Source organism: Megalobrama amblycephala, linkage group LG4 (genome assembly GCF_018812025.1).
Source record: "Megalobrama amblycephala isolate DHTTF-2021 linkage group LG4, ASM1881202v1, whole genome shotgun sequence".
Lineage (NCBI taxonomy): Eukaryota > Metazoa > Chordata > Actinopteri > Cypriniformes > Xenocyprididae > Megalobrama > Megalobrama amblycephala.
Genome location: NC_063047.1, coordinates 30,962,311 through 30,982,744, shown reverse-complemented (window position 1 = coordinate 30,982,744; position 20,434 = coordinate 30,962,311). Strand labels below are relative to the sequence as shown.

Below are 20,434 nucleotides of genomic sequence, written 5' to 3'. Positions count from 1 at the left end.
AGCATGTAGGTGACACATAACATTAAAGGGTTAGTTCACCCAAAAATGAAAATAATGTCATTTATTACTCACCCTCATGTCGTTCTACACCCCTAAGACCTTTGTTCATCTTTGGAACACAAATTAAGATATTTTTGATTAAATCCGATGTCTCAGTGAGGCCTGCATTCACAGCAATGACATTTCCTCTCTCAAGATCCATAAAGGTACTAAAAACATATTTAAATCAGTTCATGTGAGTACATTGGTTCTACCTTAATATTATAAAGCAATGAGAATATTTTTTGTGTGCCAAAAAAACTAAATAACGGCTTTTTAACAATTTCTAGTGATGGCCGATTTCATAACACTGCTTCTTGAAGCTTCGGAGCTTCACGAATCAAATCAGTGAATCGGCGCGCAGATTTAATCAAAAATATCTTAATTTGTGTTCCGAAGATGAACAAAGGTCTTAAGGGCTACAGCTAATGAACTGAACATTTAAATAGACTGGTTCATTGTTTGCTATAAGCTAGTCCTGCAGCACCCTATCAGAGTTCCTCTGAACCCCTCCACCTCCCCCAGCTCCACCTGCCTAGATCTGCTATGGGATATATGTATATCTTTTTATGCAGATGCAGCATATCTTACATTCTCACAGCAGCATATATCTGTGTATCTATTAGCAGTAGCAAGTCTATACTTGGTCTGCAGCAACAGCAGCATAACAGATCTAGCCCACCAGGACCAGATACATTAACATTGCCACATTCATTAACATGCTAAAACTAATTCAAGAGTTGTCGTAATTTTATGCAGCAACCTAAAACTGTTAGTAAAAACAAGCTGTGTATGTACAGTAAATAATGCCGTTTGAATGTAAATTTTCTGACCCTTCTAATGTAACTTAAATTTCATGACATTTTATAATTTATGGTGGTAATTAAAGGAAATACTCAATGTGCTGACCCAGACATCACTTTATATTCTGTATAGAGCTGCACTTCTGTTACACAGCAGAAAAAGTGTCTCAGCTTGTGCCTGCTGTTGCAGTTGAACTCCTGTGGACACAATATGTGTGAGATGTACTTTGGATTTGAACACAGTTTTCTTATTGTGCTAGTTGCTTTTTATTTGCAGGTTCCTATCTGCACCGAGCGTGTTTGTATAGGCTCTGTTATGGTGCCAAATCAGCACAGTCGCAAACCAGATGAAGTCCGAAGAAAAGACGAACTGCTACCACTTGCGACAGATTTCATTGACCAGTACTACACATCAATCAAAAGGCAGGAGAAAAACTTATTTCAAGATATACTATCTGAAAACATCTTTTTTTTTGGGATTTTGGGATATTTTTCAAGTAAAAACAATACTGATTCATAATTATTTGTTTGTTTGTTTTTTCAGTGCTTAGCTTTCCTTGTTAATTTTCTTATCAATGCACCTCTATATGTCTGGCTTCTGTCTGAACAGATGCGGCTCAAAGGCTCATGTTGACCGGCTAGAAGAGGTCAAAAAAGAGATTGAAACTTCTGGAACATATCAGTTGAAAGACACAGAGCTAATCTATGGGGCCAAACACGCATGGAGAAATGCAGCTCGCTGTGTGGGACGGATCCAGTGGTCCAAATTACAGGTATTTTATAATAGTTTTTATAATATTACAATTTCTCATCCTAGATCCAAACCCAGTCCCTAATCGTACCTGAAAATGGTAATTTCAGAAGCATGCCATACTTAAGTAAATTACATTACACAATTACACAAAGATTAAATGTGTCTATCTTCAGATTAGTCTAAAATCAAAGCATGTTTTTTCACAAATGCAATATACCATTCCATTCATCTCATCAAGAGCTACAACAGTGTGATAACCATTGAAATGCAGTGATAATAGAAAAAAGAATGCGTTCTAAAAAGTGAATTTCTCTCCGTCGAGGTGTTTGACGCTCGAGACTGCACAACCGCTCACGGAATGTTTAATTACATCTGCAACCACATCAAATACGCCACCAACAAAGGAAACCTCAGGTTAGTGTGGTCGTTTTTCACCAGCTCCCTTCTCTTCCTGTCTTTTTTCTGCATCTCCTTTTCTCTGCAACTTGCCTCCTTCCCTGTCAAAGTGTGTGTTCCCATTCTCTCTTTGTCACCTTGTTCCACAGCCCTCAGTACAGCACCTGCCACAGCATTGCCGAGCGCTGGCACCGCTGCCACGTTACAAAGCTAATCATACATGACACTTACTCTCTGTTCTGTTTAATTAGCGTCAGTCTAACAGAATGATTAGAGCCTGGGAGAGTGAGAGAGAGGGGCGAGGAAAGGGAAAATTAAAACAAGAAGAGAGGAAATGCTGTTATACAGGCAGAAGCCCCCGCGCTTGCTTCTTACATCACCAGGACCTGCCAGAATAAACGTCAGAGGTCTCCTACACTCTTTTTCTGCACATAAACAAATCAAGGCACATTTCTCTGTTAGCAAGAAAAGCTTCTCTGCGCTTTTGCAAACAGGCTGTTGACCCAAATTTCATCCGAGAGTGACGGAACTTGTTATTTAGATTAGTTGGACTGACACTTTGTGCTCTTAGCATACTTTTGAAGTCAGTAAACAAATAAAGGCACCTCAACACTGTTGCAGCGCCGACGTGACGTCAATGTGATGTATTTTCAGTACTGAAGCACGTTTCTGTTTTCTTATGGAAAAGATGGGGTGGTTTGATTTCAAAAGCACTTAAAACAATAAACTCTATTATGTAATTACCATTATCTGGATGGTAATGCTAAATAATTAGCTGAAAAAAAACATTGGTAAGATCAGCAAACCAGTAAAGATTGTTTTTCAGCAGAGTCCAGTTGAGGATGTTAGTCTTTAGTTAGTCTTTAGGATGGTCTTGCAGCCTGGCAATTTTTTTTTTTTTTTTGGCTGCATGGGCTGTTTGATAGTTCCTTGCCCAAAACTCATATAAAACCAGCATGACCAGACTTAAAGACACTGAAGACTAGCAAACCAGATTTGTTTTAGTTCTTTATATCTGGAAAGTACTATTTATTAGCATTCCTGTTTATCTCAATGGCAGCCTTTTGTTGGACAAAATTTTTTAAATGTCAATCCTAACAAAATTAATTATCGATATATTTTCCAGAAGATAATTACTATCTTTGTTGCAGTGCATTAACATGACCACAAAGCTAACAGCAGTATAAAGCTATTAAAGTTGGATATGTAGCCTACATACAGTATACTCACATAAAGCTATATATACTATCACAAATATATACTAATATATACTGTCACAAAATTTAAACCATATCATCGCACGCCTCTTTATATAAAGTTGGATGTATAGGTATATCCAATTTTTTACCCACATGAAACCCCTCCTTGCACCACTCCGAGCAGGATTCAAACCGCTGTGTCCGGCATGGAAGGTGGGCATGTTAACAAGGACCGCAAGACCACAGCCTCTAGCATCAGTCAGTAGTGCACCTCTTGAGATCAGGGGAGTGAGGTTTACCCGCACAACTCTTAGGTCGTGTTTCCCCCAAAGCCCTTTTAGCCAGCTGAAAACACCAGCACTCTTCTGAAAACACCTTGCTGCGGGTGCTTGAGAGTACTTCAGTGGCACAGCGTTATTTTCAGTTGAGTGGTTTGATACGGAATTTCCGTGGAACTGTTACTAGTATCTGATTTCACAAATAGTTTGTTTCTTAGTATAAAATTGTTGACACAATGTAACGTACTTGCTCTGGCACTAGTTTTGGATAAAGAGATGTTCTTGTTGTCGTTCGATATTATTGTACAAGCAGAATGTGACAGTTGGTCAGTGTGGTATGTGTCCCGCCTTCCTCCACTGTGATTGGACTGCTGGGTTAAAAGTGACAGTGATGAGTGCTGCGTTTTACCCAAATATGAACATTCTTGAACTCTCGGCAACCTGTAAAAAAAAAGAAAAATAGATGCTCAACGCCTCATCACGCTGCTGGCATTTTAAAAACATGGCGCTCACATTGTAAACATTTGGAAAAATATGCTAGCCTTGGGAAAAAATGCTTTGGTGGACACACGTCCTTACTAACTTATCTCCGTTACACTCACCCCCCTAAACCTCACTCCCATCCGGGTCACGGCACCAATCCGGTTCTACTAGCCCCACTCCAAGCAGGATCCGATCAGGCATTTCTGGCATGTGAGGCAAGCACACTACCAAGGATGCTAAAGACCACAGCCTCTAGCTTCTGTTGCTAGTGCACCTCTTGAAATCACGGGAGTGAGGGTTACCCGTACAGCTCTTACTAGTTTGCCTTCGTCACACTCACCCTCCTAAACCTCACTCCCATCTGTGTCATGGCACCAACGAAACCCCTCCGGTTCTTCTCGTCCAACACTGAGCAGGATGCAAATGGACATTTCTGGCATGGGAGGCAAGCACACTAACAAGGATGTTAAAGACCACAGCCTCTAGCTTCTGTTGCTCGTGCGCCTCTTGAGATCACGGGAGTGAGGGTTACCTGTACAGCTCTTAGTAGCTTGCCTTCGCCACACTCACCCCCCTAAACCTCACTCCCATCCGGGTCGCGGCACCAATGAAACTCCTCCGGTTCTACTAGCCCCACTCCAAGCAGGATGCGATCAGGCATTTCTGGAATGGGAGGCAAGCACACTACCAAGGATGCTAAAGACCACAGTCTCTAGCTTCTGTTGCTAGTGCGCCTCTTGAGATAATGGGAGTGAGGGTTACCCACACAGCTCTTACTAGTTTGCCTTCGTCACACTCACCCTCCTAAACCTCACTCCCATCTGTGTCATGGCACCAACGAAACCCCTCCGATTCTACTCGCCCCACTCTGAGCAGGATGCAAATGGACATTTCTGGCATGTGAGGCAAGCACACTACCAAGGATGCTAAAGACCACAGCCTCTAGCTTCTGTTGCTCGTGCGCCTCTTGAAATCACGGGAGTGAGGGTTACCCGTACAGCTCTTACTAGTTTGCCTTCGTCACACTCACCCTCCTAAACCTCACTCCCATCTGTGTCATGGCACCAACGAAACCCCTCCGGTTCTACTCGCCCCACTCTGAGCACGATGCAAATGGACATTTCTGGCATGTGAGGCAAGCACACTACCAAGGATGCTAAAGACCACAGTCTCTAGCTTCTGTCGCTAGTGCGCCTCTTGAGATCTCGGAAGTGAGGGTTACCCGTACAGCTCTTAGTAGCTTGCCTTCGCCACACTCACCCCCCTAAACCTCACTCCCATCTGTGTCATGGTACCAACGAAACCCCTCCGGTTCTACTCGCCCCACTCTGAGCAGGAAGCAAATGGACATTTCTGGCATGGGAGGCAAGCAAACTACCAAGGATGCTAAAGACCACAGCCTCTAGCTTCTGTTGCTAGTGCGCCTCTTGAGATCACGGGAGTGAGGGTTACCCGTACAGCTCTTAGTAGCTTGCCTTCGCCACACTCACCCCCTAAACCTCACTCCCATCTGTGTCATGGTACCAACGAAACCCCTCCGGTTCTACTCGCCCCACTCTGAGCAGGAAGCAAATGGACATTTCTGGCATGGGAGGCAAGCAAACTACCAAGGATGCTAAAGACCACAGCCTCTAGCTTCTGTTGCTAGTGCGCCTCTTGAGATCACGGGAGTGAGGGTCACCCGTACAGCTCTTACTATTTTGCCTTCGTCACACTCACCCTCCTAAACCTCACTCCCATCTGTGTCATGGCACCAACGAAAACCCTCCGGTTCTACTTGCCCCACTCTGAGCAGGATGTACCTGGACATTTCTGGCATGGGAGGCAAGCACACTAACAAGGATGCTAAAGACCACAGTCTCTAGCTTCTGTTGCTAGTACGCCTCTTGAGATCAGGGGAGTGAGGGTTACCCGTACAGCTCTTTCTAGTTTGCCTTCATCACACTCACCCTCCTAAACCTCACTCCCATCTGTGTCATGGTACCAACGAAACCCCTCCGGTTCTACTCGCCCCACTCTGAGCAGGAAGCAAATGGACATTTCTGACATGGGAGGCAAGCACACTACCAAGGATGCTAAAGACCACAGCCTCTAGCTTCTGTTGCTAGTGCGCCTTTTGAGATCACGGGAGTGAGGGTCACCCGTACAGCTCTTACTATTTTGCCTTCGTCACACTCACCCTCCTAAACCTCACTCCCATCTGTGTCATGGCACCAACGAAAACCCTCCGGTTCTACTTGCCCCACTCTGAGCAGGATGTACCTGGACATTTCTGGCATGGGAGGCAAGCACACTAACAAGGATGCTAAAGACCACAGTCTCTAGCTTCTGTTGCTAGTACGCCTCTTGAGATCAGGGGAGTGAGGGTTACCCGTACAGCTCTTTCTAGTTTGCCTTCATCACACTCACCCTCCTAAACCTCACTCCCATCTGTGTCATGGTACCAACGAAACCCCTCCGGTTCTACTCGCCCCACTCTGAGCAGGAAGCAAATGGACATTTCTGACATGGGAGGCAAGCACACTACCAAGGATGCTAAAGACCACAGCCTCTAGCTTCTGTTGCTAGTGCGCCTCTTGAGATCACGGGAGTGAGGGTTACCCGTACAGCTCTTACTAGTTTGCCTTCGTCACACTCACCCTCCTAAACCTCACTCCCATCTGTGTCATGGTACCAACGAAACCCCTCCGGTTCTACTTGCCCCACTCTGAGCAGGATGTACCTGGACATTTCTGGCATGGGAGGCAAGCACACTACCAAGGATGCTAAAGACCACAGCCTCTAGCTTCTGTCGCTAGCGTGCCTCTTGAGATCACGGAAGTGAGGGTTACCCGTACAGCTCTTACTAGTTTGCCTTCGTCACACTCACCCTCCTAAACCTCACTCCCATCTGTGTCATGGTACCAACGAAACCCCTCCGGTTCTACTCGCCCCACTCTGAGCAGGAAGCAAATGGACATTTCTGACATGGGAGGCAAGCACACTACCAAGGATGCTAAAGACCACAGCCTCTAGCTTCTGTTGCTAGTGCGCCTCTTGAGATCATGGGAGTGAGGGTTACCTGTACAGCTCTTACTAGCTTGCCTTCGCCACACTCACCCCCCTAAACCTCACTCCCACCCAGGTCACGGCACCAATGAAACCCCTCCGGTTCTACCCGCCCTGCTCTGAGCAGGAATCGAACCTGCATTTATGGCATGGGAGAGGGACACACTGACAAGAACGCTAAAGACCGTAACCTCTAGTGTCTGTCGCTAGTGCGCCTCTTGAGATCAGGGGAGTGAGGTTTACCTGCACAGCTCTTACTAGCTGGCCTTCTCTTACAAATTTACCCTCATACATACATATGTAAAATGTAAACTATATTATTGCCCAGCTCTAATGTGCTAAATGCAACTATAAGGTATGAAGACATTAAGATATCATAAACAATAGGCTGCTTTGAAACATTATGTATTGTAAAAAGCGCTATACAAATAAAAATGCCTTGACTTAACAGACATGAACTGGGAGTCACTTAAGTTTGATTTCATGGAATCTGTAAAACTGCCTGAATTAAAAGATTAGAACTGTAAATCCACCAGAGGGATCTCAGCATTACCTCAATGATCTCTTGTCTCTGATGTGTAGATCGGCTATTACCATCTTCCCCCAGAGGACAGACGGGAAGCATGACTTCCGGGTGTGGAACAGCCAGTTAATCCGGTATGCAGGCTACAAGCAGCCTGACGGATCAATTCTTGGAGATCCAGCTTCTGTGGAGCTTACAGAGGTGAGATGGGAAGCTACATTGCAATAATTCCGATTGTCAGAGTCACAGGCATCACAAAAGCATCCTGCTTGCATGTTAATTGAAGCAGTGCACACAAGAATAAAGAGTCAAACTGATTCATACAAAACTTTTTTGGCATCATAGGTATTTCTTATCATAATTGGGATGACGATTGTTTAATTTAATGTTATTAATTGTGTTTGAGTTGTTTTAGGGCAGTGCAATCTATATTTTGGAACATGGTAGCTGTTTTCTAGCTGAGCTAAACAAGTTAAAAGCTGGTCCAAGATAGCTGGGTTAACCAACATGTTCCAAAAACCAGCTTGACTACCTTAAGACCGACTGGTAGCTGGTTTGTTGCTGGTTCAAGATGGTCTAGCAGCCAATGACCACAGTTAACACTGGATTTTCCAGCAGGTATTTATCTTGTTGCTCTGTTAGATGATCCTATAGAAGTTGTGTTCTTGTTTGTTTTTGACTTACAGATCTGTATACAGCAAGGATGGAAAGCTCCAAAAAGCCGGTTTGATGTTTTGCCCCTTCTTCTCCAAGCTAATGGGAACGATCCTGAGCTTTTTGAGATTCCTGATGATCTTGTACTTGAGGTTCCTATCTTACATCCAAAGTAAGAAGAACCAAAAATATTTTAGAGTTTTTTGGGGGTCAGTCTGTTTGGTGAAACATTGTTGAATCACGTCAGTGCTTAAAACGCTTTGCACCTGCAATGTTTTTCAACTCAGAATATGATAATACTCTGTGTCAGTACATACCAAAGGGAAGTCACATATCAGAGAGGCTGTAATGTGCAGAGCTTCAGGATGCATAGCAACAGAGAACTCAAGCTGAGAGAGTGCCTCTTATGCACGTACATTCAGGAACGTGGGCTAATTTGGCATAAAACTTGCCCTTTTTCCAGATCCTGCCTTAGTTTGCTTGTTTAATGCTGTCAGTTTGACACTGATGTGTCTCAGAGATGATCAGATTGAGATACTTGACATAGGTCTAGATCTCATAAGTCATGCAGATGAAGTTAAACTTCTTATCAAACACTCTTAAAAATAAAGGTTCTTTATTGGCATCTATGGTTCAATGAAGAACATTTGACATCCATGGAACCTTTCCATTCCACTAAAGAGAGTTCTTCAGATCAGTGGTTCCCAACAACGTTCCTGGAACCCCCCCAAGACTGCACATTTTCCATGTCTCCTTTGTCTGACACACCCATTTCTGGTTTTGGAGCCTCTGCTAATGAGCTGATGACCTGATTCAGGTGTGCTTGATCAAGGAGACATGCAAAATGTGGAGTGTTGGGGGGCAATTAATGCAATTAAATGCAATTAAATTGAATGAAATTTATGAAGATATAAGTGAAATCAGTAAGTCACTAAAAGTCAGCTACATGTTCTAGAGTAAAAAGTAAAACAAAATGTTTTCTTCTGCTCATACACTGCTCAATTGCGAAATAGACAACTAGACTTTTCTGGCATAAATGAAAATGACAGCGGTGCTACTCTTATTCAAGAAAATTGCGATTAGGCCATTCTTGAGGAGTAAACCTTGAATTGTGTGTTGAAGTTTGGCTAAAATATGCTTGTTTTATACCCGCAATGTTCCTGTGATTTAAAATGTGTGGGAGGTTTTTATACAGTATGCGAGCAATTTTGACATTATGAAGTCAAATGCACACAAATCAAACATTCTGAAGAAATGGCCACATACCTGAAGCACTGGTAGAGATACTACCATTATGAGACGGTTAGCAGAAAAGAACAACAATTTTCAGCACTCAACTTTTGCATTGATATAATGCCCATTATTGACAGTTTGTCTCAAAACTCTTCAAGAATTGACCAGCCAAACAAACACACCTAAATGGAGGAGATGCATTTGCATATAGTTTCTTTTCAAGAAAAATGCTGGTATAATGACAATAATGGACTCAATCACTGCATTATTTAGTGCAATAATTGTGTGAATACTTCTGCATGGCTCAGCCATTCTGCATTTATAACAGACGGGTGGAATTGGCCTTTTAGCTCAACACCTGAGACACCTGCAGGTGCTGGTTTAGAGATAATGACAGTTTTGGCAGTGCTTACTATGTTTTTGCATTTACTTACAGAGAAATTATGATGAAAACTGTAAATGGAATATTCTTCAAGCTTAATGGTGTACATCTGCATATGCCAAGATATTCCACATTATGCTATGCAAATAAACCCCAAGAACCTTTCATTGCAAAACATTTCTGCGTGTAACTTTTCTCCCTGTGCTGGGTTTAATATTGTCCACTCTCCTGTCTGTGTCTGTTTAGGTTCGAATGGTTTAAGGAGCTGAATCTAAAGTGGTACGGCCTTCCTGCCGTATCAAGCATGCTGTTAGAGATCGGAGGACTGGAGTTCACCGCCTGCCCCTTCAGCGGCTGGTACATGGGGACCGAGATCGGTGTCAGAGACTTCTGCGACAGCTCTCGATACAACATACTTGAGGTACACCCGTAATTCACCCCTGCATTACTGAGAATGTCTTAAAAAAAATCACACTTTTGAACACGAACGGCATTACATTTGTTCATTAACATGCATATGCATTAGATATTGTACTGCTGCAGGAAATTAGGAATGACACTTTTGTTTGTTTGATCATCCATTATAATGGATTAAGTTAATTATATGGTATATTACGCATTGTTTATAATTTTTGAATTCAGTATTACAATCTCTCCTCCACATTTACATTGTACTATGGAATAAATTCTATAAGACAATGAGTCAATAACATCCTGACTGTTTACCACAAATAAAAATATATGCTCAAGTATAATTCTAATCATCTAAAAAAAGAAATTTTTACTCAGTTTCATGTTATTCCAAGCCCGTCTGATTTTAAATCTCCAAAACTAATTTATAAAAATGTAAGAATCAGCCTTCATATCAAAAGGTTTTTAAGATCATGAGAAATACATATTCATGTCAAGTGTGTCCGAAGTTTTGACTGGAAGTGTATTTTTAGAATCTTCCTGGTCGCACCAGATCTTCCAGATCTATAGAGGCAGATCACGAGTGGCAGTTCTATTAACCTCGGTTCAGATCCAGAGAGAATACAGTATGAATAGTCTCCCTGTACAGTATGATTAATTCCCTCTATTACAGGAAGTAGCTACAATGATGGGGCTGGACACGAGGAAGACTTCATCCCTGTGGAAGGACCAAGCTCTGGTGGAGATCAACATCGCAGTCCTTTATAGCTTTCAGGTAGGATGAATACATATGGATGGATGAATCTCAGAAATTATGTCAGAATCAGAACGAAAATATAGCCTATTTTAGTATCATTAATAGTTTGGACATGTGACTTCATTTTCATTTATTGATCCATAGATCTATCTATAGATTTTTTATTAAAATCAGTATAATTTACAAGTAGTGCAATAAATACTACCACAGTTTAAATATTAATACTTTATTTTACTTTTTCATTTTAATTTGACGTGAAGATGTGTTGACTTGGCATGTAAATAACGTCACAACATCAAAAAAGCCCCTAAAAATAGGCTTTATTGTCTTTACGCAAAATAGAATTTCTAATTCATTTTTTTTCTTCTTTTGATTTTGTTGTCAAACCCAACCCAGACATGTTTTTGACAGGTTTTGTGAGGTTCACCCACATGTAATCTTAAACTCAGCCTTATTTTCTGTCACGTTTATTTATATTTGCCAGTATCTCATTTTTCAGTCCATCTCTTTACACAGCTTCTCCAAGAGCCTAAAAGAAAATCCCTGTGTTCACATTTATGCAGCATTCATAGAGACTCGTGCAAGCAGACAAAACATTAACCGGCTTTCACAAATCAAAAGGCTGAATCCCTTCTGTTCTATTTATTATAGTTAAGCACCTTGGACATTTAACTGAAAGCTCCTGTGACTGAAGAAGCATGTTTATTGATATTTATTGCACACCCCCTGCAGTTTGTTTACCCACAAGACCTTATTCCTTGCTTAAAAGGCTTTTACTGTACGGTTTCAACACTGATAAACTAATTAGACGTTAGTAAGTAGCTGTGTTCAGTTTCTTATCTTTCATAATTGCGGATGGAGTCAAAACAATGACGGATAACAATTAAATCTACTTGGAAAAGTAGACGTGCTGCAGTACAAGCCAATCTGAGGATTTAATAGCAGGTTGTATTGACTTACGTCAACATGCTGCATTAAGCATTACAAGCTATCTAAAATGCATTTGAAAATAACCACGTCCATGAATGCAAAACATTACGGGCATTGTTGCTGTTCGTACTGGATTTGTGTCAGATAAAAAAGCACAATTTTGGGATTGCACAATATTATGGACATTTCCTTTGTCAAGCATTGACATTTTATTGCATGTAATACTTCATGATTCTATTATAGAGCATCTGATAATTGTATATTATATTAAAAGACAATATACTTTTCAAAACAAGTACTTCAGAATACTAAGCAAAACCCAAAAACTAACATGTGCCTCTTTTATTTTTATTATTTCTATCACCTCCGTGTTGATTCGCTTCACAAGCTGAATTTAACTTCAGTTTTGGTCTTTTTATAGCTGTTTTTTTTTTTCAGCCAGGAAGTTAGAAGTCTCACTTTTTCCAATTTTTCCTTTATAGATGTCAAAGGTTACCATAGTAGACCATCACTCGGCCACTGAGTCCTTCATGAAGCACATGGAGAATGAGTACAGAGTGAGGGGAGGCTGCCCGGGTGACTGGGTTTGGATAGTGCCGCCCATGTCAGGCAGCATTACACCTGTTTTCCATCAGGAAATGCTCAACTATCGCCTAACACCTTCCTTTGAGTACCAGGTAGGTCTTTTGTCCAGTTTATGTTTAAGTTTGACTTGATTAGTAAAATCATACATATAAGCATTAAAGTGCCCCTTTTCTGTAGTGTGTTATCAGTGCTGGGTAGTAACTGATTACATGTAATCTGGATAATGTAATCAGATTCGAAAAAAAATTAAGTACTTTTAATTAGATTATATTACATTTTAAAATACTCGTAATCAGACTACAGTATTTTTTTATCGATTAAATGATTACAAATTATTCTCACAATGATGGCAGTAAATTATTCATAATCCATTCTACTATTTTTTTTATTTCTAAAAAGCCTACTGCTTATACAGTAGGTTCAGAAGGTCTACCAGGTTTGTGGAATTCACCCTTTACCATGAGTTTGATTGACAGGTGATCTGACCAGTCATAAAACTGAATCTGCCATTTTGTCCAACAAACAAACCAGACAGGAGAGTTAGTAGATTAACATCAGTGAACTCTTTCCGCCATTGAAACAACATACTTTCTGATGTTCATTCATGTTTATTTCCTGCTATAACTAGTAGGAAGTGATGATCAGTTCAAGTTCCTCTTCAACTGAGGCACCACAGCGATCTGTCATGGAACATTAAAGAGCCACAAAACAGTATTTATTGTTTGAATTTGTTAAAAAAAAAAATGACAAAATTTGAAAGCTGAGACTTTGTTTTTATCACAATGTGATAAATGATTTACTGTAGGTCAAAAGCAATCTAAAAGTAAACAAAAAGTAGTCAGATTATATTACCTAAAATGTAATATGTAATATGTAAAATGTAAAAATGTAATATTACCTAATATGTAACTGATTACATTACAAACTACAGTTTTTGTTGTGTAATTTGGAATCAGTAACTGATTACAATTTGTAAGTAATCTACACAGCATTGTGTGTTATATAGCTGTTTGTGAATGTAAAAGGTCTGCAAAAGAAAGAACCAATTCTGAACTGCCTGAAATGAGTCATCAGTAATTCTACTTCCTGCACAAACCTAAGTAGGCTTATAATAAATTTGCGTAAAGCCAGCCCATAGTTTTCACTGGCTGTTGCGAACATCTACTTTGACCCGCCCTCAAACACTTTACTTGTAGCTGAGACTGGAAGAAACAGTCGGCAGATGTAAAAAGCTAATGTTATGATATAAACAAACAACACTACTGTTACATGACTTCAACGTCATCACCACTAAGCAGACAACTCTTTCAATCTTTATTTAAAGGTGCCCTTGATTCAAAAATTGAATTTACCTTGGCATAGTTAAATAACAAGAGTTCAGTACATGGAAATGACATACAGTGAGTCTCAAACTCCATTGTTTCCTCCTTCTTATATAAATCTCATTTGTTTAAAAGACCTCTGAAGAACAGGCGAATCTCAACATAACACCGACTGTTACGTAACAGTCGGGGTGTACGCCCCCAATATTTGCATATGCCAGCCCATGTTCCCAACATTATGAAAGGCATTAGACAAGGGCAGCCAGTATTAACGTCTGGATTTGTGCACAGCCGAATCAACAGACTAGGTAAGCAAGCAATAACAACAGCGAAAAATGGCAGATGGAGCGATAATAACTGACATGATTCATGATAGCATGATATTTTTAGTGCTATTTGTAAATTGTCTTTCTAAATGTTTCGTTAGCATGTTGCTAATGTACTGTTAAATGTGGTTAAAGTTACCATCGTTTCTTACTGTATTCACGGAGACAAGAGCCGTCGCTATTTTCATTTATAAACACTTGCAGTCTGTATAATGCATAAACACAACTTCATTCTTTATAAATCTCTCCAACAGTGTAGCATTAGCCATTAGCCACGGAGCACTATCAAACTCATTCATAACCAAATGTAAACATTCAAATAAACACTGTACTTACGCAATTAGACATGCTTCATGACGAACACTTTGTAAAGATCCATTTTGAGGGTTATATTAGCTGTTTGAACTTTTTTTATGTTGTTTAAGGCAAGCGCGAGCTCCGTGGGCGGAGAGCACGAGCAATTAAAGGGCCAGCAGCCCTGAATCGGCTCATTTATAATGATGCCCCAAAATAGGCAGTTAAAAAAATGAATTAAAAAAAATCTATGGGGTATTTTGAGCTGAAACTTCACAGACACATTCAGGGGACACCTAAGACTGATATTACATCTTTAAAAAAAAGTTCTAGGGCACCTTTAAAATCTACATATTGGAAAGTTTGAGTTTGAATAATTTGCAAGACTGCGAGTATAAACACAATAAGGCTGTAAAAGTGGACTAGTGAATAGATGAGTTTACCTGATCAGCGTGATGACGTTTAATTTCTCACCAACCTCTGTCCCATTTAGCCACTGAAAGAAATAAAACAATCAGCCTATTGTGCTCATAATTGAAATGAGCTCTGCAGCTTTCTCTCTCGCTCTCTCTCTCTCTCTCTCACTCTCCAGCCTGACCCATGGAACACTCACGTGTGGAAAGGGGTGAATGGAACACCCACAAAGAAAAGAGCGATTGGATTCAAGAAACTTGCCAAGTGAGTGGGTGAAGAGCTCGAGACCTTTGCGCTGTTTGTTTTTGTCTTGAGCACAAAGTGTATGCTGAGTTTAACCTGCACAGCGCTTCCGAGGCCTGCCGTCTGCAGCGCTCCAAATCTTTGCCAGCCTTGTGTTGTAATTTTAACCCTTAGCTCAGGAACTTCAGTAAGTGGTTGTGATAATAGCTGTTTAAGAGTGCTTTCCAGCATATTTTCCTCACAATAATGCTGGAACAGCTGCAAATAGTGTGAGTCTAACTCACTGAATCACACTCAGGTGTAATCAGGTTTCCTTTCAGTGTCCCTTTAATGTTCAGCCTCTGTGCTATTACAGTAATTGCCTGCAGGATATAAGTAGCTACGTTTATGTGATTGTGTGGTCTCGGAAATGAGGGGAAAGTGTTTGTCAGTGTGTTAAACTCTTACTAAGAGATCATATTCAGGAATTGCAATGCACATTGTCACAATCGATGAGATTTTTAGTGCAACAATTCATCCTTGCTGACATTGTAACATGTTACCCAAGAAAAAGACACTGAATATTCAGGAATATAATCGATTTGACTACACTGACACTATTGAATGAGAACAAAACTAACCCTTACTGAATTGAGCTGGATGATGGCACTATTGCCAAAGGTTGCCAGGTTTTCACAAGAAAACCCACCCAACTGCTAGTCAAAATTAGCCCAACACACTAACCCTGCTCGAATAAATCTCAATCTCAGGTAGATTATTTGTAGTCTCATTCATCAGTTAGAAACAGGTGCCTCAACCCTTGTGGTGTATGTGTGACAGCAGCAGTGCGAGATCTTGGAAGAATGACCAAGCAGACAAGTAAAAAAAAATAAAAAAATTATATATATATATATATATATATATATATATATATATATATATATATATATATATATATATATATATAAATAAAATATCATGATATGCTAAATATCATGTTATTTGGGGTCGTTTCAACCCACAGACGTGAAAAACAACCCGTTGCAACAGTGTTAAAGTAGACCAATAACGCGGGAAAACTGAGAACTTGGCAACACTGCTATTGCCTTCTGTAGAGTTTATAATTTTTCAGAATTGATTAATTTTGCAACATAGACACTGTTTTGAACTGAAATGAATCAACATTGAACTAACTTGAGCTGAATAATGACACTATTGTCTTCTGCAGAGCTGCTTATAGCTGAAATTAACTTTTGAAAAACAGCTTTTCACTGTTATATGGTAGGGGGCGCTAATAAACATCTTCTGATAGTGTAGAGAATTTCCGGATCAAAACACAGGAAAAAAAGGGGCAGAAACAAGCAATAAAAGCATTGCTTATGCACGTTGTAGTCTTTTTAAAAAATAAAAATAAAAAAAATAAAAATAAAAACTCTTTATGAAACTTACCCACATTTAAGTGTTGATAAAAAAAGAATGCATAAAGGTAGAATGTCTTGTTGTTGCTGTTGTTTGTTTGTTTAAAATCAGAGGCTCTGTTCCTTCCTTTGATATATTGCATGTTCAGATATTCATACAAAATATTCTGGGGGCGATTAAATTTTTTTGAAAATTATCAAAAATGCTGGCAACTTAAAAAAAAACGCTGGCGGGGAAAGAATTAATGAACTTTACAAAGTTACTGAACTGAATCAACACTAAACTAACTTGAGTTGAATGGCACTATTGACACTATTGCCTTTTTAAAGCTGATTTTCTTGTTTACTACTGCTTTCAAACAATCTGTATTGCATAAAGCACTATATACAGTAATGACATACTGATATTGACATCTGACATGTTTGTGTGCGACTTGCAGGGCTGTGAAATTCTCTGCCAAACTCATGGGGCAGGCCATGGCCAAGAGAGTCAAAGCCACCATCTTGTTCGCCACAGAAACTGGGAAATCGCAGGACTATGCAAAAACACTCTGTGAGATTTTCAAGCACGCATTTGATGCCAAGGTAAGAATGACGGGCTTATTGAACCACACATAATAGATTGACATCTGTGTGTAATTCTTAAAACCCTTCCTGTTCATCCCAGATCAGTGCCTCCAGTGGATTTGCACGTAAACATTGATGTAAACAAAATGACAAAGAATATTGACACAAGACACGCGGTATCCCCTTATGGTTTCACAACCAAAATCTCTCTTCCAATTCAAGGCTATTTTCACACCAAAGTGCACTATGCGAGAGCTTACGCAAATGTGTCTTTTGACCCAATTTCTTTTGCTCCAGTGCCATAAAATGCCAAGAATCAATACACCCATGCATTGAGCTGTAGGTTAAGATAAGATCACATTACACTCCAAGCTATGTGACATCTCAAACAAGCGTATTGAGTCCATCAAGTATTTAGCCTTGGGATGGCATTTAAATGCAAAGTTATTTTTATAATCTAGCAGAATAATCAATCTTGTTCATGTGTGCTTGTTATTACGTGATTTACATGCAGATGACGCAGATATACCGCTTCTCTCTCTATTTCTGCATGTCCTGAAGGCGTTTGCCCTGCCACACGCACTGATGCGTCTTTTCTGTTAATTGTATCATGGCGCATTAGCTGCTCGTTAGGCGCCGTACGAACTGTTCATTACCGCTACACCCCTTTTGGCGGTACGTCAGGATCAAGAGATAACGTGCCTCCCATTCCTGATGCACATTGTGTGATTTTTCACACTCGAAATCTCTCCGAACGCTTATCTAATAGTCAAACTTTTTGCTTCTGGCTTACAAATGAGACAGAAAAACCAATCATGTCTAGTGGAGGAAGTATTATGTATGTTCTCACAAACAGTACTAGTAATTAGATTACATGCTTGCTGGTGCAAAACTGGCCACTGTGATGAAAGGGAGTTCTAGGTGGTTGCTTACTGGCCAAAGTCAAGAAAAGTTCTAGATATGACTTGCTTGCTCCCTACTTCAGTTGATTGATTGATTTGATTGATTAATTGCTCAAACAGAAGATTGAATTATAATACAGTATAATACTTGGGATTTGAGTAAAGGTCTTATCTAAGTGAAAGCCTTAGCCTTGCATATGTATTAATTCAGTAAAAATAATATGACAGACATGTTGCTCTTGTGGGAAAATGTAAAATAAATAAATAAATAAAAAACTGGCATAATACACAACAATGCTGTTTTTCTAGATGGGTATATATGATAATACATAGATATATGATGTTTATATTAGGGGTGTAACAGTACACAGAAATCACAGTTCAGTACATTCCTCACTTTTAGGGTCGCAGTTCGGTAAGATTTCAGTACAATAGCCAAAATGGTCACACTTTAAAAGTTTAGTTTCCAATTGTCTAAGACTTTTGCCTCAATAAACTCCTAATTGCTGCTTATTAATAGTTAGTAAGGTAGTTGTTAAATTTTGGTATTGGGTAGGTTTATGGGATGTAGAATAAGGTCATGCAGAATAAGGCTTTATAAGTACTAATAAACAGCCAACATCCTAGTATGGATGCTAAAAAGCAATTAGTTAATAGTGAAGATTGGACCCTAAACTAAAGTGTTACCGGACAAAGGAACTAATCCACAATGCTAGGTTTCTATTATTTTATTTTGAACAGAAAGTAGTGCAAATCAAATTTTGTTATATTTAGTCCCCTACTTGGTACAGTACAGCTTCCTATAGTGTAGTAGGCACTAAGCAGTAGGTCATATTTTTTTTGCAGGGCTAATAAAAAACAAAAGGTATTTAGTCACAATCAGCTACAAACTGAAAAGCATCTCGTGTTATAAAAGTAAAAAATAAATAGATTAATGAAAAATAAATCTTGTGCTTTAGGAGTGTTACAATTTGCTCTACTCAAACCCTAGAATTAAAAATTGAATTTATCTTGGCATAGTTGAATAACAAGAGATCAGTACATGGAAGTGACATACAGTGAGTCTCAAACTCCATTGTTTCCTCCTTCTTGTGTAAATCTAATTTGTTTAAAAGACCTCCGAAGAACAGGCGAATCTCAACATAACACCGACTGTTACGTAACAGTCGGGATCATTAATATATACGCCCCCAATATTTGCATATGCCAGCCCATGTTCAAGGCATTAGACAAGCCAGTATTAACTAGACTAGGTAAGCAAGCAAGAACAATAGTGAAAAATGGCAGATGGAGCAATAATAACTGACATGATCCATGATATCATGTTATTTTTAGTGATATTTGTAAATTGTCTTTCTAAATGTTTCGTTAGCATGTTGCTAATGTACTGTTAAATGTGGTTAAAGTTACCATCGTTTATTACTGTATTCACGGAGACAAGAGCCGTTGCTATTTTCATTTTTAAACACTTGCAGGCTGTATAATTCATAACCACAACTTCATTCTTTATAAATCTCTCCAACAGTGTGTAATGTTAGCTTTAGCCACGGAGCACTATCAAACTCGTTCAGAATCAAATGTAAACATCCAAATAAATACCATACTTACGCGATTAGACATGTTGCATGACGAACACTTCGTAAAGATCCATTTTGAGGGTTATATTAGCTGTGTGAACTTTATGCTGTTTATGCTGTTCAAGGCAAGTGTGAGCTCCGTGGGCGGGGAGTGCAAGATTTAAAGGGGCCGCAGCCTGAATCGGTGCATAGTTAATGATGCCCCAAAATAGGCAGTTAAAAAAATTAATTAAAAAAAAAAATCGATGGGGTATTTTGAGCTGAAACTTCACAGACACATTCAGGGGACACCTTAGACTTATATTACATCTCGTAAAAAAAACATTCGATGGCACCTTTAAACATTCAAATCTTAAGCCCAAACACTCCTATACTTAATTTTGACCTTTCAAAGAATTCTGTTTTGTCCATGAGTGCAGAAAGATGCATTCGACACATGTGCACTAGTGGACTTTGTTTTCAAGCGCTCATGTGATTTGCGTATATGTGCTGCTTCTTCTTCTGCTCTTTTTCCTGTTGTGGCGGTTAGCAGACAGCGTTGTATTACTGTGCACGCCCCCTTCTGGACTGGAGTGTAAATCGCCCGTGACTGACTGTATTCGTCATCTGATTGCATGCACTGAACCGTGATGTCCGAACCGTATGGCTCAGGACAAATATAAGAAATGTATGTTGAGCAGCAAATAGGAATATTAGAACGATTTCTGAAGGATCATTGACACTAAAGACTGGAGTAATGATGCTGAAAACTCAAATTACATTTCAAAATGTATTTAAATAGAAAACAGTTACTGTAAATTGTAATAATATTTCATAATATTACGGCTTTTACTGTATTTTTGTTCAAATAAATGATCTTGGTGAACATAACACACTGCTTTCAAAAACATTTTTTAAAAAACAAACAAACTTTTGAA

The 20,434-nt window shown here is 39.6% G+C and overlaps 1 protein-coding gene across 1 annotated transcript in view; it reads left to right on the top strand.

Annotated features, from left to right (window-relative positions):
* nos1 (nitric oxide synthase 1 (neuronal)) overlaps positions 1 to 20,434 on the top strand; it is a 61,356-nt gene that overhangs the window by 19,828 nt on the left and 21,094 nt on the right. The window contains exons 5-14 of the mRNA XM_048188834.1: positions 1,120 to 1,265; positions 1,453 to 1,615; positions 1,919 to 2,010; positions 7,583 to 7,724; positions 8,210 to 8,349; positions 10,039 to 10,213; positions 10,877 to 10,978; positions 12,373 to 12,567; positions 15,010 to 15,095; positions 16,912 to 17,056. Of these exons, the coding sequence (XP_048044791.1) occupies positions 1,120 to 1,265; positions 1,453 to 1,615; positions 1,919 to 2,010; positions 7,583 to 7,724; positions 8,210 to 8,349; positions 10,039 to 10,213; positions 10,877 to 10,978; positions 12,373 to 12,567; positions 15,010 to 15,095; positions 16,912 to 17,056 (1,386 nt within the window). The remainder of the gene's footprint in view (positions 1 to 1,119; positions 1,266 to 1,452; positions 1,616 to 1,918; positions 2,011 to 7,582; positions 7,725 to 8,209; positions 8,350 to 10,038; positions 10,214 to 10,876; positions 10,979 to 12,372; positions 12,568 to 15,009; positions 15,096 to 16,911; positions 17,057 to 20,434) is intronic.